The sequence below is a fragment of the Neolamprologus brichardi genome, chromosome 6 (assembly GCF_056152115.1).
Source record: "Neolamprologus brichardi isolate AB-2024 chromosome 6, ASM5615211v1, whole genome shotgun sequence".
In the NCBI taxonomy this organism is placed as follows: Eukaryota; Metazoa; Chordata; class Actinopteri; order Cichliformes; family Cichlidae; genus Neolamprologus; species Neolamprologus brichardi.
Window position 1 is genome coordinate 6,046,618 of NC_142109.1, and position 26,117 is coordinate 6,072,734.

Genomic DNA, 26,117 nt, shown 5'->3' on the forward strand with positions numbered 1-26,117 from the left:
GGGAACTGAATGAGTCTTTGTTGTATTATATTTGATCTAACGTGAACGTGAAACATGAACATGTAGAAACCGAGACTGCAACTGCTGTTGAAGATCTGGCTCTGGCTGCTGGGCTGGGGGTCAGCATGCACTCAGCTTTATCATCACTCTGGGTTTATGGCTAGCTTTGTGTTAGCATTAGCAGATACACCATACTTCAGTTGTTTCTGCATTTTTGTTTGATTTATTTCCTTTGTAGCCATGGTGTGTAAATAACCTTTGTAATGCATAATTGTAACCATAACGTAATTAATAAATATTAATACATTTAGTACAGTAACAGTAATGCACTAACGTTACATTACTGCATTACTGAAAAATATTTTTGGACTACAGTAATGCATTACTTTGGAACACATTATGCCCAGCACTGGTGATCATTCTGTGGAAGTTTGCACGGATGCCTCGCCACTGCATGAGTCTTTCAGCCAGAAGAGCTAAAAAGAAAATGAGCCCAGAAGTTTTGTTTTTTCATGATGTGGTATTTAAGTATGTGATAGATGAGAACATTAATGTTCAAGGATGTGTTATTTACTTACTTGACATTATAGATGCATCATTGATGTTAGCTGTACTGCTAATGAAGGACATTGCTACAATGTGTCCTTTCCCACAAATAACTTATAAATCTAAGGTGTAACATCTAAAAAAGCACTTCATAGATTTGATATTCACCGCTTGTTTAAGCATTAGATGAAATGTCACCTTCTTTGATAAGGTACAGAGCAATGCAAAAGTGGGCAAATTGCCGCTTCGTGACACTCTGGTGCGTCACGTAACTGTTGGGCCACTAACTCTAATCTAAATAAAATCAGCTAATTAAATCTGACATTTATTGTTCTGAAAACTGTAGGGAGTGCCTCTACATAGAGATGAGATCCTACTGCCATGAGTGAAACACTTCCAAATGGTTAAAGCTGGTTCAGCTGGAACAGCCAATCCTAGCAGTTTGGCTCACAGTGGCTCAGGTGATACTCGGCCACTTTCATTCATTCACTTTAACTTTGCCTTCTTAGTCACTCATTCACAGCACTCTTCAGTATCCCTCTTTCTGTCATTCTTTCACTTTTTTCTCTGTTGCTGTCAGCTCTTCGTCAGCTGTCTGTCCTGCCGTTTTCACGAGCTCTGGAATAAATCTCAAATTCTTAAATCAGCCTCGATGTCCTGCATGTTGCATTAAAGTCTGCATCATGCGCTGTCTGTCCCTCTCTTTCCTCCGTCCCACTCTCTCTCCTCCCCCGGTGTGATGATCAAAGTGGCTGGCATGTCTCTCTGCAGTACTGCTGAGATCACTGAAGAGCAGTGAGCGAGCGGGGGAGGGAGGGAAGGAGGAAAGAGTAAAGGGAGTGGAGTAGCAGCTCTGCTCCATTCAAACAGCAACACGCTGCCCCCATCTGGACCGGAGGTACATAATGATTTTTCTTCATCACAAAATTTGAACTTGGTGACCTCGCCGAAGTGCAGGCAACATAAATCTTCCACAGAGCATTTGCACCATGAATATATTGGAGGCTAAATTTTGTTGACATCCTTCTAAGATTCACAACAGAGTCTAGAAAGATTTTAAATATATTTATAGAATCATTCCACAACAAAAGTCATCAAGGTACTTTATACTGTAAGGTAAAGACCCTTTAATATTAGAGGGAGAAAGCCAACAACCCCTAAAATAACCCCTATAATCAAATGCTTAGAGGAAGGGGGGGTTTTGACTAGGAGTAGGCAGACTTTACATCATTCCCTCATCTTTCAGATCTGCTCTCTAGAGTTTGCACAAATCCAGTATCTGGTATAACCACCTTTTTCCTTCTTTAAGTAGAATTCAGGAATAGTTCTCTAGGCTTCTTTAAGGGCATTCAGAGCTCTTCTTTGGATGTTGGCTGTCTTTTGTTCTGTTGTCTGTCAAGATGATTGCACAATCATTTTAAAATAATGTTGAGGTCCAGGCTCCGGAGAGGCCAATCCATGGCTGACTGAGAGTCTTCCATTGAGTGTTTTTCTGTCCTGGTGTGCTTTTAAAGCACTGGCAGTGTGTTTTCGATCATGTTGTGGGGAGAAATGAGGCTGCTGCCAGTCAGATACTTTCCAGATGGAACTGCATGGTGGCTCAAAATCTGACAGTACATTTCTGCATTTATAATTCTATTCATCTTGACAAGATCCTCAACACCAATGGCTGAAATGCAGCCCCAAACCATGACAGAGCCTTTGCCATGTTTTACAGATGGCTGTAGACCAGGGGTCCCCAATCCCAGTCCACGAGGGCCGGTGTCCCTGCAGGTTTTAGATGTGTCCTTGATCCATCACAGCTGATTTAAATGGATAAATTACCTTCTCAACATGTCTTGAAGTTCTCTAGAGGCCTGGTAATGAACTAATGATGTGATTCAGGTGTGTCGACCTAGGGTGAGATCTAAAACCTGCAGGGACACCGGCCCTCGCGGACTGGGATTGGGAACCCCTGCTGTAGACAATCACTGTTGCCCCATTGATATTGATAATGGCTCCTTGACAGTTAACCTTCCACTGAGACCATTTCTGATGAGGCTTCAGTGGACAGTAGATGGATCAAATGAGGTCTTGTGTCAGGCTTCTTAAATCTTTACCTTTGAACCTACTACTACCTACCTTTATTCCCTTTGCTCAATCGAGAACTTTCTGTTATTTTTCAGGTCTGTTTCAAGAACAAAATGACTTGGTTTGAGGGTTGGTTGCATTTTTTTTCCACAGTATTGCACTCTTACTGGCTGGGAGCAATTTTATTGAGATATGAGACGACTGCCAGTTTCACACATTGCTACAAATGACTGTTTTTTGTTATTTTTTCGCCTGAGGACTTTAAGCTAGTATTTGTTGGCCATTTTACTATTTGTGCAACTCTGGTAAGGATTTACAAAACATCTGTTGGACTGCTTTGTACAACAAAATGGGGGGGAAGTTATGAATGTTAATGGTTATCTCAAATGTAATATTGCAATTCTTACAATACTGCCTGGAGGTTTCCTTAATTATTGAAGAATGCAAATGCAATGACTGCTATTTTAACAAATGGCACCTCAAATGGAAGATAATGAAATAAAAGACAAACAACCAAAAACATTTCGTGGTGACGCAGCTGAGCTCAGAGGCACGGTAGCTGATTATTGTAAGGGAAGCAGATCTGGGGGAACAGCTGCTGTGTCCTCCCTCACCTGCAATTAGTAAGCTTTTTAGGTCATGGACGGTTAGAGGCTATAGAACAAACCATGCTTAGATTCAAGCCTACACACAGACCGAAAAAAGCAAAAAGAAGAGAAATCAAGGTTGAGGTCAGTTCACCTCGAATTAAATCAAACGATAAGATTGTGAGTTAGAATATTTTTATAATTATTGCATAATTTGGTGTGTCAATTTAATAAACCTGCACAGATTTGTGCCTGGCGTCGATCTTCTTGGTCTGCTGTGGCATGAGACGAATATAAATGGTAAAAGAGCAGCAGCGACTTTAAAAACTACAGGTGTTAAGCAAATGGAAACAGGTTTTTCAGAGAGTAAGCCACCAGACAGGCAGAAAGCTGATCTGCAGGAAAAGTGCGACAGAAACAGAAAAACAGCCAGAGTAGGTGTAAGATATGAGTTGGAACTCTCCGCCCTGTGCTCAGGCTGTGTCATGAATACAAAACTCTGTTGGATGAGGAGCACTGCAGTGAAATGTAGCTCAAATCAAGTCCTCGGGTCCCAAAGCACACTCAGACCTTCCACAGATATGATGTGCTGTGTTGTGCCGTGGATCGGTTTTAATGAAGTCACTGTCAAACCATTAAACATGTCTGATGCGTTTTTATTAAGTGTAAAAGAGCACAGCACGCATAATTGACTCAAATATAAACATATGGTGGCATTTTAAGGTAATCAAAGTGTCAATTAGGTTGTATCCAAACATAGCAATTAGTGCTTCAAGTGTTTACTCAACCTTTGCACATGTGGGGATTTTCAATGCAGCAGCTTAGGCTCTGCTTTAAGTTCAACACACTGCATTAAACCCGATGACAACTGTCTATGAAATTGAATCAGAAATTCATCAGTCAAGGCTTGCACTTAAGAATTTCTGCTTATTTTCATACACTTTCTCATCCACATTTCTCAGCATCCACAAATGTGTGTTGATCAGCTGTTTTGTGTTACTGTGACAAAATGTAGTTTTGGAGAAACTACTAGTGGAACTAGCACAAAGGCGGTTTAGGCAGGTGACATATGTCTGTCTGCGTATCAACACAGTGGCAGCATGGTGTGCTGCCCAGTGTGGGCAAAGTGAGATTTGGAGAACTTCTATGTACCCCATATGGGCCAACATGGGCCCCACATGAGTTTTCTGTAAGAAGGCCCATGTTCTGCTGTTTTCTAGAAGTGTGTGGTCCAAAAGAACAAAACTGCTGTGGGGGCTGTGTAGGCACCCCCCCCCCCCTTGAGGGCTGTGTGGAATAAGTGTGGTTTTTGTGCTGCCCACATAGCCCCACAGTTCATCCACAGCTACCCACTGTGGGCCCACACGTGAGTAGTAATTTCAGAAATCTCTTTGTTCACTTATCTCAATGACCGTTCATATAATCCTCTTCAATTTGGAAAATTTGTTGCTGGGGACTCTAGTGCCAAAGTTGATGAAGTTTGTATGAGCAGTTTTCAGACTTTGGCTACAGGGTGGGTTGTTTTTAATCAGTGTTTCCCATAGAGAGGCTATTCCCTACTCTGTATTTAGGGGGAGTGGCAAAATACATGTACATGTGTTTGTTTGGTTAACCCAATCCTTCTTCTAACTTTAACACTAAAACCAAATCTTCAACAATCAAACGGTTGAATCAAAGACTGAAGGAATGTAAAAAACAAAAAAAAGATGAAACCACAAAGTTCTAACTTTTATCAAATGTCTAAAATGCTATAAAATTTTGCTAACTGATGTCACACAAGTACCCTAGTTTACACTACCTTAAATGGAAACTACACTTGTCAATTGTCTGTATACTCATTTTGTAATATTATATCCTAAATAACCAGGAAAAACTGAAAGTTTACATTAAACTTCTTAATTCTTATTATATAGAATTTGTTAGCAGTAGATATCATACAAAATATGATTATATTAAGTTCTTCTGCTTCATTATAAATGTGTTTGTTTGGGTTTTTTTATCACGTGCATTTAAACATTTAAACAATTCCTAATGTGCTTTTAAACTGAGTTTCCAGCACTTTGCATGTAATCATTAGTTATTATTAATCTCTGCTTCTCTTCTGTCCTCTGTTGCTCCCATTACCTACAGCTGGTTGTAGCAGATGGCTGCTCTGCTCTGAGCCTGGTTCTGTAGAGGTTTCTTCCTGTTACAAGGGAGTTTTTCTGTCCCACTACCATCAACTGCTGCTCACAGGCGGTGATCTCATTGTTGGGGTTTCCTTTGTATTATTGCAGGGGTCTATATCTTACAATATAAGGCACCTTGAGGCAACTGCTGTTGTGATTTGGTGGTATATAAATAAAGTTTAATCAAATCAAAAATAATAATAGATTTTAGGAATGTGAACTGTTTTTGCCATTCACTATTCACTGACTTGGAAAAGCAGCAGCATTGCAATTTTATGCCCCATACGAGACACAATTAAAGTCAATGCTCTTGCTAAGTACTGCAAAAAACACCCAGAATTACTTACAGTATTAAATACTTCATTATATTAGAGAATCATCAGTGCTTTATAATTATGAAGGGTTAATGTAAAACTATTGCCAAACAAACTCCACACACAGAAATGCTTGTGTTTTACACCAGTAATAATTAAAGCCATAAAAAAAATGCATTAATGTTATAGTGACACAAAATTTGAGGACCCCCTGAAGAGTCAACAGCTATAAACATCATAAAGCCGACCACTATAACCTGCTGCAAACACGTCTGCTTTGAATGGGAGTGTTAGTACCACCATTACCTCACTTATACTTGGAAGGTGAAAAGCATCTGTCCTGCTGTGTTGCATTACAGGCCGAGCCAACCTGCTATGAATACTAATCACTGAGAGGAAATGATTGTGTTTAGTAGGGAAAGATGATTGAGCATGCTAGAGAAGCACTCATTTGCCGTGATCTCTAAAAACCTGTTTCAATATCTGTGGAAATGAAGAAGTGTCTCCCGAAGCAATAAGAACCAGCCCACACTCCGTCTTATGATATTATTAAGTGATATTCCCGAGGCATGATGCCCCATTTAAATTGAATAGAGGGATACTGTTTAAGTAATAATAATGGTTTTCTAGGATAGTCAAGAGCTTGTGTTATACTGTACCTTGGTGTGTGTGCGTGTGTATGTTTATGTGAATAAATTCTGGCTCAAAAACAGTTTGAAAATTTGTATTGTCCTCTTGACAACTTCAAAGGGCCGTTTAGGGAATTTTTTTCCCCCCGAGTGTCCTCATACAGACAGGAAGTGTCGTTATGGAAGTTAAAGTTTTCTTCATGCACAAATGAAGTTTAAAATACAGATATATTTATATTAAAAAAAAAATCACCTCAGCCCAAGACTAATTTAAACATGGGACTCTATGGGAACTGACCATAGACCATACATAAAAAATGAATCTAATGATGTCCCTTGGTTAGTCCCTTTGAGAGCACTAAACTGGATTCACAAAGTCGTCATCTTGGTATTTTCAAATGGGACCCGAGGAAACAGCAACTTGTTAATTATTAGGTAGGCTTGCGCTCATCAGGAAAATGTTTATTGTTGTCATAGAGCAAGAAAGCCAAGGGCCATTTTCACAGACTTCTATTGAGGTTTTGCAGACATCTGACCAATAACCACATGACATGAGCTTCTCTGCCATTTTGAATATGTGACATTTATTGCATGACAATGTATTTTCAAGTGAGTAAGGCCTCTGTCACACACGCCTGTCCGTGACCATCAGGCTACCACCTGTCGTGACGGAAAAATGGAGTATTCCCTAATCGTTTGTGAGAGGTTGCTGGAAGCTGGTACAGTGACGGGGGAAAATGATTTGTGACGCTCCACCTGTGGCCTGTTTGTGTGGCAGGTCTCATCTGCAGCCACTGGAGAGGTGGTGAGGCTTGTTTTCAACACCTGGCTCAGTGTGCCAGCGCTCCATAAAAGCCCTCAGAGGTCAGTTTTGCACTAAACATCTTTCTTTCACTTAAAACAAGTAGCCTTTTAGTTCTTTGTTTTTATCACATCCATGCAATCTGGTTTCTGTCATATTGGTCCCAGTCACACAGGCCTACAGACCAATCAGTGATCCCCTGGGAAAAACCTTTCACTAGAGAAAAATGTGCATTTCTCAAAAAATCCTTGTGAAATTTCGCCAGACAACTTTTTTTGTGGGCCATTTGTAGTTTTTGTTGCACTTTTTCAAGTTTCATTATCACTGGGCTACTACTTGCATAATATTTGAATGAAACATGAAAAACTCCAGGCAACCATAGGAATCTACTAGCAACCAAAGCAATCACTTGAAGCTTTTGGTGCAGCACCTTCTCTGCAACCTCCAGAAACCACTGCCAACCGGTCAGGCAATGCAAATTTTCCCTAGCAACCGGTGGTTGCATCACATCCAAATATGATGGACAGTTGATGCCATATGAGGAAAATAAATACAACTTATTTTTGAAACAGACGACCCCCCCCCCCCCCCCCACACCTGGCAGTCATCAAAAGGGATGCAGGTTTGAGGCTTTAATTTTCAGACCCTAAAGCTATGTCAATCTTTTTGGATCAAACCTCAAGTGGCCATCTGACAAATGCAGTTTTTGGCAGTCAGAACTAAGTCCAAAGATGAACACACCCGCTACTGCAGCCATGACCTACCTTCCACAGAGACTTTTTTTAGACCTCCTACTTCTACAGTATGTCTACCCTCCCCTGAATATAAAGGGAACACAGCGATTTTCTGTATCAACAATAAGCCAGGTTGTCCTTGAAGCTTCTGTAGATGAAGAACAGAAGACAGTCACGTAATTACGCTTCAAAAAGGCTCCACCGAGCCCAAGCCTTCCAGGTTTATGAGTTCACACTTCCAAAGATCCATCACACGCAAGTACTTACATTACAGGTTCCACATTGAAGAGCCAACTGCAGTTGCCAATGCCACAATACATTTACGGAGATGCAAGCGCACATTGTTGGGCACAAAGAGAAAGAACACATGCAGACACCCTCACAAACATACATACCAATTACAGACACAAAACAATAAGGAGAGAAAGAATGAGAAGGATAGAGAGCCTAATTGCTATAATTATAATCACCCACTCAATGAGTACAAAAGCTGCAATAACAATTATAAGTTGTTTAATGCAGATTCTGGTAAGAACTTCACTACAAACCATTTTGCAGGGGATAAAGTTTCCAGATTAGTTCCTTTAGGTGTTATCCAGTTACTGCATATGTTTGGGGAATAAACACAGCTGCGATTTTCAAAAGACCACACAAAAAACAAAGTCTGCGACTGAGTTTGGACTTCAAAACAGGACGGAGTCGTCATGAGTAAATGCTGCAGTTATTATATGTGGTGCATAATGAGATAAAAACTATTGTGTCTGCCTCAAACCAGTGCGCCCTCATTTGAATGGTAGCAGCTGGTCTGAGAGGCAGAGAAAGAACAAGGACATGGCTTTGACCTGGTTTGAATGGGAGAGCGCTAATTAGAACGGTGATTACTGGTTGTTAGCGCCGCACAGGGGACATGACTGAAATGATGTGCGAGGGCTGCAGCCAGGGAGTTAACACAGCAAGGGAGAAAGCAGTAGATGAACAGCGGGAGAAAGAAACTGAACGGAAAAGAGAAGAAACAGAAAATAGCATTCAGTGAATGCAAAAAAAAAAAGACAAAAACAAAAACAGCCAAGTGAGGCAAAGCTGACGCCAGGAAATAAAAAAAGAAAAGATAAGGAGGGCGAGTGGAAGAGGCAGAAAATAATAAGAGGAGATCAAACATTTGCGTTTCCTAAAATCAGGAACAACCACTGCGACAGAAGAGGAGTTGTAAGAAGAAAAAAGGAGGTACAGACACCCCCCACCCCCACAATGAGCTGAAGTGCTATTGTGGTTTTGGTAATCACCCAACCATCGATGTGAAAGAAAACCTCCACTATCTGAGCACAGAGGAAACACACGGATAAGAGAGAACACGGCTAATCACTTATTATCAGAGAGAAACAACTTTATTTGTGGTCATAGTAAAATATCTGTCTGAACAAGCTATTCCTTTGCTTGTGTGGTTGAAGTGTGTATTATCTGAATTTGTAAGAGTTTCAAAGGCCCTCAGTCGATGAAATTCTCTCAGGAGAAATGGTGAAAAATCAAGGTGTGTGGTAAGTGGGGTAGGGTGGTGGTGGTGGTCTAGCCTGGATTAAGGTTTTGGATGGTCTCACGGTGCTCTCGGTACAGAGAATGGAAGGCCCGAGCTAAACAGAGGAGAGGAGCATCACAGTTTTCCATCTCTTTCTGTAAAAGACAAACATGAACAGACAGAAAAGCAGGTATAAAAAGATATAAAGAATGGGATATTTTCCTGCATAGTTCATCCTTCAGATGTAGGAACTGTTAAAGTCTGCCATGAACGCTGTGTCGATGTGCGCGATAAGCTCACTCACAGCTGAGGTCTCGTGGTACTCCAGACCTTGACTCTGGGCCCATTCCTTGGCCACAGATGCCTGTACCTCTCTTCTAGCAGACAGATCTGACTTGTTGCCCACCAGGACACCTGGAACACACGCAAACACAAAGATGCACTTAGAGATGCACATAAACACATAAACACTTCTTATTCCAGAAGTGTTGTTGTTTGTTCACTTAATGCTTGGAAACTTGTTTTTAAAGATTTGTAGTTAAATGTATGTCTTTTTTTGGTGGGTTGCAAAGTGGCAACAAAGGGGTGCAGCAACAGGAATGCTAAAGCTGCATAAATAGCAGGCTAGATGGGTATCAGCTGTGCTATCGTCTAATCTGAGCTGACATTGGGTCCACATACTCAGGAAATTCAAAAAATTCAAAAATGTGAAATTTATTTGTAAAATAAGTATGAATTCTTCTTTTATGGCATCAGACTGATGCATTTGAGATGTTTGTAAAGATTTTGGGTCTTTATTTAACTATTGACAAGTTAAAGTAAGTTTATCTGGTTCTTACCAATTCATTAATTATTGAAATAAATTCACATCAATGGCAACTGCTGACATATTCCACTGTCATTATTCCTTATTTATTCAAACAAAATGCAGAAACAATGTCTGAAAAGCTAAGTACACCTCATGATTCAATAGTAAAAACAGCAATAACTTATTCAACAAATTGAGAGTTCCATTTTTCTCCAAACACTGTGCACTATGAGCAAACACATCCCCTTTGGTTTCATCTGTCTAAAAGATTTTGTTACATAAGTCTTGTGGTTTGTGAGTTAATGTTTCAAAACATTTTTCAGAGATGTTGGGAGATGGTGGGTTGCAAAGTGGGTTACATGTGTAAGTTGGCTCAGCTGATACCCTTCTACGCATACAACTGGCTATCTTATGTAACACATGCTGTTTATGCAGCTTTAGCCTTCCTGTTGCTGCACATCTGTAAGCCACTTTGGCAGCCACCTCAATTTGACATACTCATTTTATCTTGGAGCTGAGAGGGTCTCAGAGCAGAAACTTGTGACCATATTAAAATTACCGCAGCTGGTAATATCAGTCTTCTTCTGACCACAGTGGTCTTGATTGATTTCCCTCCCTTTTATTTTCCGTTTCCCAGTATTTCATGTTCTGTGAGGTGTTACCTGGAACATGGAGACCCTGGCAATGAGCATGGACTCGTTCCAGCCAGCGGCTGCAGTTAGCAAAAGACTGCTCACTGGTCAGGTCGAAAACCAGGCACAGCAGCGAAGGTTCCCCCCACTACAGAAAGGAACCAGTGGTGATGAGGTGGGAAATGTTGGTTTTTATATACAAGGAATGAGGGAAGTGGGACAGACATATGATTGGTCCCACATCAGCTTACTTTTCTCTACTCGTGTAGCAAATCAAATAATACTCTACTATGACAGGAGGTGAAGCTCCAGATGATGAATTTATCTAGTATCATGCAGATTAAAAAAAAATCCAGGGAACGAGTCTCACCATCTTCTCACAGGAATCCACTAATGTCTCCTTCCCTGCAGAGTCTATGATGTAGAGCTCCTGGTGGGCAAAAGCAGAGAAAGGGGGAGACGGACGAGTGTTATTCACGGGAAGTTAACCAAATTATTTCACATTTTCTTTTATAAGGACATTAATCTTAGACCTACAATACTGCCAAATAGCATACTGAATTCAGATGAAGAAATAACAATATTATATGTCTGGGAAAGCTTCTTCCACACTGAGTGATGGATTCCAGCTGTCAGCATTTTAAAAACAGACTGGCGGCTGCCAGTGCTTCCCCTCAGCCTCCTAGTCGACACAACTATCAATTTCAAAATCCTACACGGCCTTGTTCTCTAGTTACTGCATTCACAAACTTAAGTGTCCATGCAGCCCACTTGGCGGGGTGACGACAATACTCCATCAGCCTTTTACAACCATGGCTGAGAGATGAACTTTAAGCTGTGGTTGGGTGGCTAATATCTGTTGCTTCATTCAACAAAATGTAGCCTGCAATGGATTCTAGGCACATGGTTGCACTCACCACGCTGTCATTGGTCGCTGGGATGTTGATACACTTCATCAGCAGCTCCACGCCTGTTGTCTGCCAAACAAAAAAAGGCTACAAATGTTAAATTAGTTATGTGACGTAAAGCTAAAATAAATCTCTTCATGATGGATCTGGCATGCCTTTGTCATAAACAATCACTCTTTCTGTCACATTATGGGCGTGCCTGTCAAAATGCATTTACAATCAGCAACAGCTGAAGAGAAGAGAAGAGAAGAGAAGAGAAGAGAAGAGAAGAGAAGAGAAGAGAAGAGAAGAGAAGTTTGTTGTCAGGGAGTTACCACTGTTTAGTCTGATGTATGGCAAATGTCAATACATTCTTGCTCCCTACTTTGTGCTGTTATTTAGAGGTAAGCAAGTATTTTACAAAGGACTTTTAGAACAATTTCACTAAAAACAGCTGCAACAGAAACCAAAACTGACATGACAGTAAACCGAAGCAAAAACAACTTGGCCATTAACTCAAAACGGGAGTCAACAGAGGCCATTAAAAAAAAATAGGTATAACTGTAAATTTTTCCTTTTTAGAGTTATATCTACTGTGAAAGAGAAAAAAAACTGACTGTTTATGTGAAAGAAACACAGAAACAGTCCGTGTGAGTTTTTCTCTTTTGTCAAAACAAATAGCTGGTATAGCTGTTTACTAAAATGAATGTTGTCTGGATCTCCTCCATACCTGCTTCATGCCCTGGGGGACGGGGCTATGGCTCCCCACACTCCCTAGCAGACTGTTACATGGAGAAACCTTTGGAATACAAGCATGCTGATCCACACAGGTGTGCACACAGGTGTACACACGGGTGTTCACAGACGCGGACTACACCTTTCTTGGCTGCTGCCTCAAAGCACATTGTGCGCTGTCTGTCTTGCGTGCTGTACAATAGCATTTAATATTTAGTATCTACTGTTATCTACTGCTAGCTAGTTTATTGTGATGGTGCTGTACTTATTATGTTGCTCTTTTTTTGTTTGCTTTCTCTTCTGTTTTTTTTTCTCCATACAGGTGATCCAGGTGTTTTGTTTGTTTTTCTTTCTTTCTTCCCCCCTTTCTCACCGTCTCTTCTCCCCTCTCTTCTTTCTCTCCCTCTCTTTCTTTCATTCTTTCTCCCTGTCCTGTCCCCCAGTCATGTCTGTCCCGTTTGTATCAACCGAAAATAAAATAAATACACAATTATAATAAAGGTCAAACAAATGGACCAATATGGCAAGGCCATGATGGTCCACTTGGTAAAATAAATCCGCTTGGCATCTTTCTTGGCCTTAAGACAACAATTTTGATGGCTAAAGATCCAAACGGGACACAAAAAATAAAATAAAATAAAATAAAATAAAATAAAATAAAATAAAATAAAATAAAATAAAATAAAATAAATGTTGAATGTTCGTCACACAAAAGCAGCTGCAAAAATATTTTGAAACAATAAGAATGACACAAAAAGAGCTGTAGTGGCTGTAAACCTTCATCCTCCTTTGCAAGGTGGAGGCAGCTGCTTTTTGAATCTGCCCCAAACTACAGTTCAGGAAACATCAGCTATTTGAACTTTGGTCAAACTGTCTTAATGTTAAACAAACTGCTGAAGGTAGTTGGGATCTTTTAGTACAGAGCAAACAGAGGTAGCTGTTAAAGGAGATAATGTGCAGGCAGTAGAGAGGCAGGACGATATCACAAATTCACCTTCTTTACAGGCTACGAGATCTAAAGAAATCCTAAATGGACCAGATAGTTGCAGGCTGCCTTTCCCCCTCCAACTATTCACTGGTATGAGATCAGTGATGACCTTGAAGAAGTGAGTTGAGGTTTCTTCATATCAGCATCTAAGTCTAAATTGATCTGATCTCCTGAGCTCACACTTAACGAGGCATGTCAAATGCAAGAGACTAAAATCCTGCAAACACACACGCACACACAAACGCACCGTGGACACTCACTGCCTCTGTGAAATACACACACACACACCTCCGACCAACATTTACCCAATTCATACACACGCAGAGTTCATAACAAGCATCCAGCAGTACACACACAGACCATGCTGCAGTCCCACTTCAGAGCAGTCTAATGAGCTGGTGTGATGCATAGGAAGCTTCTTGCTGGAATGTCAATGAGAGCCTATTAGTAGCAAATAAGCTTGGAATATTGCTAACAGGCTGTCTGACATTTTCAAAGGAGGACGTGAGCAGAATGGCTGACAGCCTCGGCTACCCTTCAAAATCAAAAGTTGAAGAACATGAGGGATGACTTGGGCGTCTGCAGAAGGATTAACCCTTCACAGCACCGGTTAAACCCCATGAAAGAAACACATATTGTGTCCTGTTTCCATCAGCATTTAAATCTTAAACTGAAAGCTGTGGGACAGAGTTACTGGTATTAGATTTGAAAGGTCACCTGTGGAGTACCCCAGGGATTGTTGATTTACAATCATGATATCAGTTAACATTTTTAAAAATGACACTCATTTATATTGCTCTAAGGGAAAAACATTTTTTGCAGCAAACCTAGCTATTGGAAGAATCTGGAATGAAATAAGTAGAAGTAAAAGACCTTGTAAATACTTTGTTGTCCATTTACAGTTTTTAAAATATCCTATCCCTATCCTTGTAAAAACACGCTAATCAGCTCCAGGAATGTGCACCCCAGCAAATTCACTCCATTCATCTAAAGGTCAGATTGTGCAGACCTCAAAGAAACCACGAAAAAACCCGTCTCAGATTATAGCGGCCTCAGCTAGCATGCTAAAGTCTAAAGTTCATGACAGAATAAAAACTGAACAAGTACGGCTTGTTTGCAAGGACTGCCAGGTGAAACACTCTTTTCTCCAAAAACAACATGGCAACACAGCTTAGGTTTGCAAAGTTGCATCTCCACGAACCACAAGTTGTCTTGAACAATATCCTTTGGACAGTAGAGACCAAAGTGGAGATGACTGGCCATAATGTACAAACACCGAACAAGAATGAAACACAGCTCATACCCTCTGTCAAGCATGGCAGTAGAGGAGTGATGATTTGGACTTGTTTGCATCTGGGCACCTGAAAAAGTATTGAGATGTATTCAGATCAGGACAAATCTAGGAAATCTAGAGCAGAACGACAGAAAAAATACAGAATCAAGGGGTTGCACAATGGCCCAGTCCAAGCCCAGATCTCAACCCAATTGAAATACTGTGGCCAAAGTAAGAAAACAAGTGGTCACAAATCTCAATAAACTAAAGCAAACTCGTAAAGGAAAAATTCTTTTGAAGCTTACGCGTAAGTTCAATGAGGGAGATCTGTAGTCGCACATCTGTAGGCTTGCCAGGTATTGGCGGCTAATCTCAGCTTTACATCACTTCCACTTTCCCACACTGTCAAGCTGATTGTGACATCACTGGTCTAGTCCAATCATCTTTCTGCCGGCCTTCTTTAGGCCAATCAGCCTTCACTCCACATACTTTAAATCTCACTGCGTATCTGTCATTCTCCTTTGCAGACGCTTTCATCTACTCCATCTCCTCCTCATCACCGCCTCTCCTTAGTCACTCAGGCCCTATTCAAGCCTCCATCTTCATCTCCACCACCAGAGTCTAGAGTCTGGGGGATCTTGTCCTAATCCCTTTCACTGCTGGGATGTTCTTCTGCTGTGATGGGTCATCGGAGTCTATCCGCCAAATGCCTCAAATTGAATTCTTTACATCGACAAATCATGTTCAGTTCCTTCTAATGATCTCTCCTTATTGAACTACAATGATGCAGGAAACTGATAAAGTCATACAGAGAATGATTACTTCAAGTTAGTGCTGCTAGAAGTGGTTCAACAAGCTACTGAATCAATGGGCGTACTTAGTTTTTTACAGGAGTGCAAAGAGTCCTGTTAAACAACCCAACTCAAAACACTGTTCAAAGTAACGAGAAGCAAAGACAGGTCTATGGAGTCAGAACGAGAGGGAACATTAACGTGTTCAACAGTCCTGAGTAAGGGTTCTTCCTCTTGGGCGAAGCTCGGTAGATGGAAATATTCATACTTCTTGTGCAAATGTTGGAATTGAAGCCAAATTTGTACATTTCACTATGACTACCCTCTTGAAAATACAAAGTAACTTCTGGATGAATAATTCGTGGTTTAAGAGCTTCAATTTTTTTTCCCCAAAAGTCAAGTTCCTTTTACATGAAGCACTTTACACCAAGTGAGTTAAGAAGTTAAAAATATTTCAACTAATATCAGGCGAGCGGTTGGCTACAAATAGGTGTTTTAACAGTTGCATAGCAACAGCAAAGACTGTGACCAGCAATCCCCCATGAGCATTTCTTTCAGAGTATTCAGCTAATAAAGTGGTGTCAACTGGACACAGAGCCTTGATTTACTGGCACAAATGCAGACCTGAATTTCTCTCCACTTACTTTCAAAGTTGCATCACTTCTTCTCTTCTTATTTTCCTGTTTGTTATGTATTTGAAGATTTTCACACAGCTCCACCTATATCATTTCTTTAGATCTACTCATATTAGCTGCATTAGTTAAAAAGATGTCTAATAGTTTGACCTGGCGTTCAGCAATCGTGCATGCTAGGCCATTACAAACTGTAAAGGCCTCCCAATTGCAGCCTCTTTCTACTTTGTCAATGACCCGCCAGTTCACCGTGAAGAGACATACACAGCATCACAAACAAGTGCCTACTGTATTAAGCCTATGCAGTATGAAGAAACTCATCCCTGTTGTTGTTTTGTGTGTACGCTGGTGTGTGTGTTTGCTAGTTAAGTACCTGTTCTGGTGGCTTTCCAGAATCCTGCTGTATTAATTATCGACGTTCCTGTCACCTCAGAAGCCCCAAAACTGCTGACACAGCAAGATCTGAGCAACCACACAGGCGCATGCATGCACACACACTCGCACACGCACACTTGGCCTTTGTCCAGTAATTCATACACCAACCTGTTCTGTACCATAACCACTGCACGACTTTATGGTAAACTCACTAAATGTGAGTGGCTGTGTGTTGAGAAACCTGCATGAATATATATCCATGCTCACGAGTTAATGCATGTACCGCACCTACACTTTCTTACTTTCGCAGTGCCTTAGCCCTTTAGAAAACTGAGGGAATCGCTGAACAGCCACGCCGCCATATATCACAGAGTCAGGTTAATGACATGGTTCCTTTTCTCGTGTAGATTAGCATAAATAATGCAGATTAGTCCTTCTCTGCGTCAGCATTAATTGCTACATTATGCTGTTGTGCACTTCAGTGATTCCTGTAGTAAAGACCTCTGCAGGTCCTTGAAAAGCCTGCAAGAAGTTCCACTAAAGAAACTACATGCAATATAAACATAGTCCTCTATGACTAATATTAGACATGTTGATTTGCTATTGATGTATAATTACATCTTACTGTTTCATTAATTTGAAAATTCTACAGTTCTTGATTGATTGAGCAAATCTGAAGTAAACGACTACATGTGATTAACTGTGCACGGTTACTCACTGCTTAACTGCTATGCCTATATCCATAAATACATGTAGAGTTCTAAGACCTTAATGGGTCTCAGGAAGGTTAATACTAGTTATCAGAACAAGTGTGCCTACTAAAGAAGCACATTTTGCCAATTACATGCTGATTAGCTGCTGCAGTGTCAGGCAGGACTGAACGCCTGGATTTCTGAGCACTTCACAGCACACAGATAACGCTATTCCCTACAAACTACTATCTATTCTGTGCTGGCAGTGAGCCAGCATTGCACTTCATGAGCTGCTCCTTCAAACCCAATTCACCTCACTTACCCAGCCTGAATACAAAAACATAAGCCTGTGCCTAGTCACGGAGTACACCCCGATCTGTAAATCCCTGAACAACTTGTTTTACAGCTCCATTCCTCTGCTGATTGTGTGAATGGAGTACAACACATCCCTACTTACTGTTATAAGACATGTTATGCTGCCTACACCACATACACTGCAGTATCTCTGGCATTGGGCTCGCTTTCTCTGTGTTATGTGACAGTGCTACACCAGGGGGCAGTTTCTCAGATGTGGACTGCTGCAGATGTCACAGACAAGTAGTCATTCTATTATACTTTGTTCAAGCCTGCTTGAAGGACATATCCATAGCTGGTACATTGGTGCAAAAACTGAAAGGCATGCTGACATACGCTCTGAGCCTCACATTCATCCTTACACAACAAAATTAGTGAATCGGACCAAGTGTATATACTTTTGCTATACTTTGTGTACTTAAATACACAAAGTATAGCAGCTCCTCTATATGAACCAGGGATGCCAAACTCATTTTACATTGCCACATTCAACTAATTCTGATCTTCAGTGAGCCAAACCAGAAATAAATCCTTTCTGCCTGTGTAAAGAATTCTAACTACACATTTAAGCCCGGAGAAATCTTAATATTAAAAAAAGAGCAATTTCAACATTACGTCTCAGTTTTTCTATGCGATAAAGACCAAAAAAATCAAAAAAAAAAGTCAACAGTCAATAGTGAAAAACTGAACGTTTTCTGTAATTTAACCGTTTATCTATTACTTATTCACTTATAGTAATTAAGTAAGTAATTAGATGGTATAGGTGTAGTATGAATGGCCACGGGGGAGGTCTTTATCAGCAGGAAAAGCTGTAAAACGTATTAAATTTATTCCTTATTTTATATTTTTCAAAGCCCTCTAGTGGGCCAGTTTGGAATCTTTTCCAAGCTGATTTTGGCCCCTGAAGTCTTATGTTGACACCCCTAATATAAACTATCTAAAGATAAACCAAACTTCATATACACATGTCTATACACGTGTAAAGCACCAAGTGTTGATTGCCACTGGTCCAGACCGGTGTCACTGGTTGCTACCATGGTAACATCAATAAAGCTCGCAATTTGCCAGGTGACAAAAATGATGTCAAACTGACATCACATCCACTTGCCTACAATACCACCTGAGTGTCGCTCCGGCCGGCCAAGTACCTTTTGATTTTTGGAACCTGAGGCATTGCAGGCAATTCAACCAATGCAGGTTGAAGATATGAGTGCCGTTTTTTTCTGCCATTTTAATGATATATCAGTACATGAGCTCGGAGATCCACAGATTATGCAGAGAAACATTGCAACAAAAAAAGGGGGAAAAAAGGAATATGCTTTTATAACTTCTATGCTTCTGGTTTTGACTTCTCCTGTACCAGTGGCAATATGGAAATTTTGTCTGAGTGGCAACATCTATCGTTCAGGAGAATACGGATACCCCCACTGTATAAACTGAATGAAATGACCAATGAGCCAAACAAAAGACTGTCCTAACCCTTACAGATTAGTCTAAAGCAATGATGTCAAACTCATATTATTACCACACGCTGATCTTACATGGGCCTAACGAGCGAAACTTTCTGTCATTGTAAAGATGTTTAACTACAAATTATCACATAGAGAGCTCACCAAACTGTCCTGTATTTACAAAACACATTTTTGTTAATTCACAGTACCATAAATGTTGATTTTGTTACATATTTCTATAGATGGTGGGGGGAAAAACAGGCACCTTTCTATCATTCAGTAGTTTATCTCCTAGTTAATTCCTTTTGTTTTGCATTAATAGGAAAAGCTGTAAAACTTATGAAAGGATGGCCTTATGTTGGACACATCTGACCTAAAGTACGAAGATTCACTTCACTTATGGGATCAAACCATGAGCCTTTCAGTGACTGTGTGTTAATGCTCTCACCATGCTGTAATTCTTCTGGAAGAGAGTGCCATCGCTGTAGAACATATGAGAAAGAGCACTTTTGCCCACTGCAGCATCTCCTACACACACACACACACACACACACACACACACACGGAAGAATACAAACATAATAACCTGTGGTTGTGTTTATGGTGTCGTTTTTGTGAATTAATAATTCATCGTTTAATTTGTGTTTAAGGAGTTCGTTCTCGACAGAATTCGTAATTAACCCCCCTCATTATCAGGGAGTTTTAGAGTTTAGTGTCTGGTTCACCATCATTTCTGTAAGTTGAAACATCGTCACTCGGCAGTGATTGGTTTGTGTAAGCTAAACGACTGTAGCTACATGATAAAATAGACCCAACGAACATCATCTTTCACATTTAGAATAGTATCAGGCTTGTATTTTTCGTAGGTTGAATCTGAAACATAAGAAGGACACAGCCTGTGGCTGGGGATGTTTCTGTAGTAAAAGGCTAGCTTTAGCCCCCGTTCCTTACATATCAGGTGGGACGCTTTGAAAACCTTACCGACCAGCAGACATCTCGCCCTTAACTTGACCATTATATGGGATGACTTCCGGTCTCTGTCAGGTAAAACTCTCTTGAAGCTAATCGAGCTATGTTTCTCTGTTTATCGGTCCATATGCGTTGGATTATCCTCCCAGCAGCCTCGGGAACATGGACACAAAGCGTCTCTTAGCAACCAGCCACGGGGCTGTTTCATTGGTCCAGTCGGCGTGGACGTAATCGCGTAATCGCGTTTTCATTGGCTTTCTGTGAGGACGTAAAGGAAGCAAAAGGCTACTTTTGCAGAGTGTGTTAGACAGAACTTACTGAAACAGTGGACAAACGTAAATACCAGTGTGCACAACCATTTATAACACCAATAAGCCGGCTTGACAAAAGATTGATGGAGCTTGTTGAAGAACAGAGCAATGTATAAAGCCTGAAGGAGAAAACAAGCGCGAGGTCCTTGCATATTCAGGCAATATACGGTAAGACCGCTAGAGGGCGGAATTTATTGCACCTACCAACGGCACCATCAATCATGGAGTTCAACGTTGTTGGGTGGTGGTACTGTTATACTGTCGTTTATTCGTGTAGAAGCATTCTAGTGTTTTAATAAGTGCTGTCACACAAAATAACTATTTACCAATATTTATTTTTAGCTCACACACTTTATCATATAACGTTGATTAAGTTAATATCATGTTCTGGTTTAATCACTGTTTTTCCGCCCACCGTCGATAAACGAAGAGCGCGTGACTCTCTGTAGTGGTCCTGAGTACGTCGCTGTTTTTCTTTCTTTCTGTTTTTTTAAGTCGGGTGTTTTGACGAGGAGCGCTCCGTCCGAGGCGTGACAACGGAGGCGCGTTCACGGGGTCGCCACCGGCTTCTGCGCTGAACTAAAGGAAGAAAGCATCACTATCTAGCGCCATCACAAAGCTTTCTTTACCCACACATAACGGAGAAATATTAGAGGTTACATTTAAAACCAACAGCACGAGAGAACAGGGCGCCAAAGGAGACCGGGGGTGGGGGGAGACGCGCATCCCAGCCGTGCAGATTCAGCGGTAGTACAGTAGTGGTGATAGGGAGCAGTTTCGGGGATTTTCCGTTTCGGTTACCCGGTGCTCCATACACCCTGTGCCTTTGAGCCAGCAGCGGGGAGGGAGAGAGAGGAGGAGGAGGACCATGGAGGGGATGCAGGCATACGGAGCCGGGAAAGCCGGAGGAGCCTTCGACCCCGTCACCTTCCTCCAGCAGCCTCAGACCATTCTCCGCATAGTGTCTTGGGTGAGTTGGAGACGTAAAAACGAAAAATAACTTTGTTCTTGGATACACAGTTAGCTACAGAGGCCACCACTTTTCAAATCGTTCATATATGTTGTCAAATATGGGTTTGAATTAGCCGACTGAGGGCCCACACAGGCTTCATTTCAGAGAGGAGCTCCTATAGATACTGAAGGAAGCTGTAACATGCTTTGTGGTGTTTTGTTCTTTTAACTTTTGTTTTCACTTGTGTGTTTGGTGCTATTACCTGATCTCACTAATAATATTCTCCTCACGCAGTGGGTTGATGGGTTGATTGAACAGAGTCCCGATCGCTGTGTACAAAATCCACCTTCTACAGATGATACATTAGTGACCAGATGATGTTTTCTCATGAGCACAGTGAGAACACAGTCACACATTTGTTGGATTTCATAGCAAATAATTTCATAATAACTGTCCACCCTCGGGGCTCTGAGGAGGAGGAGGAGCACTAATGAAAGTAGCAACAGTAGGAGAACACTTTTGACAAGCATAGTAAACAGATGGTAACAGAAGTGCTCCCCAAAGTGTAGGCTCCATGCTGAGTTTTAAGGAAAATACAGCTGAAATGTATGAAACCGGAGGTTTATTTATTCATATAATTAATCATTAAGGAAAATGTGCTTGGTATAAACTGAATGTATAACAATCAAGTTCATTTGACCAGACTGTTGTTTTACATTGTACTTATGTTATTACATGGAAAATTTACATGTATTTAAATGAGTTAAAGTCAGGATTTTGGGCAGACTTTCTTCTTTTTAGTGCACTGCCAGGTGGTATTTTATAGGATTTTTGTTTTGGGTGTCTAGTTTTTGCAGCTGTACCTTTTGTGTCGTTTATATTTTGAGAGGAGGAAAATGCATGCACGGTGTGGTGTTTTCATTAGAAAGCATCAAGAACGTTCTCTTAAATTGTTGTAATTTAAGAAAGACAGGAAGTAAATATACTGCATCCATTCATAAACTGCATCAAGTGATGAATATCCAACGGAGATTTATACATTACATTGTTACAGTTAATTTTTTTAAATGAACATTTGGTAATGTGCAGCAATTAGGAATGCATTATTGCACTTTTTAAAACATTTTTTTCAACAAAATGCAGCAGTGCAAAGGTTAGGCCCAGCAGTCCTTGTTTATGTAAGTTTGTGTAAGCTTTCAAAGAAGATTGCTGTATATCAGAGATGTTTCAAACTTTGCACAATGGGTATATTGTTCAGAACAACTCGTATTTTTTGTTATTTTTAACATATTTGGACAATAAGTTAACAGATAGTACTCCTCGACTCAGCAAGACGTTGTTGTTTTAGATTTTGAACTATACGATTGATTTTTGACAACAGTGCAATCTATTACAAAGAGCATATTATTATTTGTTTTAATAATAATTTTTTGATGTCTCCTTGTTTTATGCAAAAACAGGAAAGGATGTGGAAAGGTGTACTTCAACATTTTTTTAATAAGAAAAATGAGTTGTAGTTTTTTTTAATCTAGTACTCATTCAAATTATCTTATGCGTTACTAAAGGCGCTTCCTGACCACAGTTGTTGGGATTACCTGAAGGTAACAACCTACTGGGAGAACATCTTACCTTTAGTTATTATTTCTCTTAGTTTACATCAGTAAGAATGTTTATGTGATGTATTAGCCAGCTAGAAGTTGTGTGCTGGCAACAGGTTGGTTACAGCCACAACAAAAGGTTGTAGGAAGACATGATTGGAGTTTTGGGATTTTGTCTGTTAATGAAAGTAACTGAATGTGTGGTGGTGCTAAAATACTAGTTTATGTCTGTTAAGCTGTGTTATCCTTGGCATCATTTTTTTGTAGACGCAACTAAAGAAATGGGATCAAATTTTGTGTTTTTGCCAAAAAATACAATTTAAAATTGTTTTTTCCCTCAGTTGTCTGTTATGTGTAGACACTCTGCTGATTCACAGGTCAGTGATAATTGGCTTAACAAACACAAGAAACATTCCTCTGAAAATAAGTGAAAAAGCAGCCACTGTGCAATGAAAGACTCAGAAAGTCTGGAGCACCATTGTTCAAGAGCGTTTTAAAATATCGCAAGAAAGTGTAGCTGCTTGGAAATAAAATAAGAAGAAATGAGAGGTGCTTCAAGACTTTTGCACAGCAATGTAACATAAAATTACAAGGGACTATTTTCTCTAAACCGTATCGCTCTGCAGCTCGGGACAGCCTCTAAAAGCCTGACTAACAAATTTTTTGTTCCTGTATTACCTGCATACACCGGCCTCGGCTATACAGCAACACTTCAGGTCTGCATTGTTTGTTCTGATCTTTTACTTTCTTCTAACCCTTTTTCAGTGTCTTCATCTCTATATTTTCACTGTACTGATTTTGTCTGTGTTGAGGCACCAGTTGGTTAAGAGAAAACACTTAAAAAGTTAAAATTTCATTGTGTTTCCTTTGTAGCGTAAAGTCTGAACTTTAGCGTCAGTCAGGTTCTCAAATTTTAGTTTCATCTTAAGAGCCACTGGTTGCTTGCAGAGCTAAAATGTAAGCAGTTATATAATGTCAGTTACCAGTGTTGTGTTAATACATTATGCTTATAACTATATAAACCTAAGGTAAGGTTTGTATTGTACTGCACAGTCCTGACACTAAAGTGGGAGCTAAGGTTTTCTTCTTTAAAAATTATAAATGAAAAAGTTTCTGTGGCCTGAAAGTGCCGTAAACTTAAAAATTATACTTAAAATTATAGAAATACCAAGAAAATGCATAGTTTGTGGTGAAAATAAACCAAGTTTATTAACCCGTTAGCCTTAAATAACAAGGCCAGTGGCTGTGATGTGATGTGTCAGTAAATCATGAATTTAATCATTGTAAAGCTTAGTTGTGAGGTCAGATTTTTGGCTGTATACGAGGTATACTAATATGATGACACACTGTGTGTATCATTTATATTAGTAAACCTGGCAGTTTCATTTCTTTCACTGAGTTTTTCTAAACATATGACACATGTTGTGCTGTAAATTCATCTGTATGCAGGAATATTCTTTTAGTCACGTAGGGAAAGCATATTTTAATATGGCACAATCTGATCACTGCTATTTCACCTTTTTTGAGAGTTTTAGGGTTTTATGTTGAATGTATATGGCACAACTCAGTAGATATTTGTAGTTATAAAATCTCTATTTATTATCCAGGGTTGCAGTTTTTTCCTTTTTTATTTTCTATCTTCATTTCTTAATCTTTATATTATTATTACTATTTCAATTAACTAAATTACTGCGCTTCAAAGGGGGTTAAATCGTATCTTTAAACAATACATTTTACTGTTATGTGACTGTTTATTAATGTTCAAGTTACATAGTTGAGGTTGAATGGTTGAAGTTGTTTCTTCAAGCATTCAGTACTCAAAATCTTAAAAGTAGGAACCAAAACAGCACATGTTTATGTCTTAATAAAGTGTTTTATGGTCCTCAGAAATGTTTTCAAGATCATTTTTAGCAGTGATTTTCTTACACATTTATAATTTTCTATTGATTTGACACTGCCGAGACATCTTAAGTGACACTAAGACAACACTCTACAGGTATGGAGTGTCTTTATGACTCCTCACCACATCCTCTGTCCAGAGGTGTCATCAGAGCAGCAGCATGTCGCCATAGTAACAGGCATAGCCTAGCTTGTGATGTATCGTATCCTGCAGCAGTCTGTGGGGGAGGAGACTATAACATTCACCACTTTAAAGGAGACTTCCTTAGTTTATATACTAGATGTCCCAATAGTGTAGCTGTTGTGGCTCTTATTGTGAAAAGGCAGTTGGCTTCAAGTCACACTTTCAATGGAAGTTAAAAACCGACACATGCAAACAAATAAAGGTTCAGCTTTTTCCAAGACTTCAGTGGGTCATATGCTTCCATGTGTGTAAAACACACACAAACTGATGGATAATATGAAGCACGTAAGCCTTATCGGTGATAACCCTAACCAAAGTTGGGACGTAACAAACATGTAACAAACATGCATTTTTTTTCACAAATATCTACTTTCTACTCCTGAGATTGTCAAAACAGCCTCGTTACTTTAGGTTTGACTCATTTAAGAGAAGATATTGTTTCACATCACTGCATGCCAAACATCCAGTGATGTGACAATCCTGTTAGTATATCCATTACTGTGGATTATTGCATAGAAATCTTTTAAAGATTAAAAGATCTATTAAAGAACCAAAAATACATAATTTATTCATCTTATGTCTAACAGTGCAAATGTTGCACATCATGTAACAACACATTCCAATAACCCCAAAGTGCCAGGTCCTTCGCAAAAGAATAGCTGGTAGTAATGTCCTTCAAAGAGCTACTTTTTACTTTCTTGCTTTGAGTACATTTCAGAACTGTACTTTTTTATTTTACTTGAGTAAAGAAGTTGAATTGGTACTTCATCTTCTACCAGAGTATTTTTGATACTAGTATCTATACTACTTAAATAAAGGACGTCTGTGCTTTTGTCACCTCTGACCCTATCCCTGTGCTACATATCATGTTCTTGTTAAACTTTTTCTCCTACGTTCTGGCAATCAGGAGACAAAGAACATCAATCAATTTAATGGACGTGTCAAAACTTTTTCTTCCAGAAAAGTGCTTTTTGCTTGCATCCGAAAGATAGAAGTTCACATCTTCAACATCAGAGGGTTAAACAATATTTTGTTTGCAATTCATTGACAGTGTAGCAGGCCACGCTCAGCAATAATGAAACTTTGTCCCTTCCAATGTGAACATCGCTTAAAAGTCAAGCACTTCTTAGCACTTTCCTGCAAGTCCATTATAGTGATGAACAGTATTTAAGATCCCATTCTGTAAAATTTAATGTCTGTTTGTAATGTAGAGGTAAGAGCAA

General features: G+C 39.9%; 2 protein-coding genes across 3 annotated transcripts in view; one reads left to right on the forward strand and one right to left on the reverse strand.

The window, feature by feature from the left end:
• Positions 1-9,213: 9,213 nt before the first annotated feature.
• Positions 9,214-20,133, reverse strand: ift27 (intraflagellar transport 27 homolog (Chlamydomonas)). The gene is made up of 7 exons (XM_006803784.3): positions 19,963-20,133; positions 19,430-19,509; positions 11,721-11,780; positions 11,174-11,233; positions 10,834-10,951; positions 9,668-9,777; positions 9,214-9,518 (listed from the first exon to the last, which is right to left on the reverse strand). Exons 1-7 carry the CDS (start codon positions 19,994-19,996, stop codon positions 9,414-9,416), a joined length of 567 nt encoding a protein of 188 aa, XP_006803847.2. The 5' UTR covers positions 19,997-20,133; the 3' UTR covers positions 9,214-9,413.
• Positions 20,134-20,481: 348 nt separating this feature from the next.
• Positions 20,482-26,117, forward strand: part of syngr1b (synaptogyrin 1b) — a 32,094-nt gene continuing 26,458 nt past the window's right edge. The window contains exon 1 of one of the 2 annotated variants that reach the window (XM_006803786.3): positions 20,482-21,231. In XM_006803786.3, the coding sequence (XP_006803849.1) occupies positions 21,130-21,231 (102 nt within the window). In that variant the 5' untranslated portion in view covers positions 20,482-21,129. The remainder of the gene's footprint in view (positions 21,232-26,117) is intronic. The other variant, XM_006803785.3, reaches the window with a different exon arrangement.

Coding starts and splice junctions, on each gene's coding strand:
- ift27 (XM_006803784.3), bottom strand. CDS start 19,996: ATGGTCAAGTTAAGGGCGAGATGTCTGCTGGTCG. Junction 19,510..19,962: donor GGCGAGATGTCTGCTGGTCG/GTAAGGTTTTCA, acceptor GTGTGTGTGTAG/GAGATGCTGCAGTGGGCAAA. Junction 11,234..11,720: donor CAGCGACCAATGACAGCGTG/GTGAGTGCAACC, acceptor TTTGCCCACCAG/GAGCTCTACATCATAGACTC.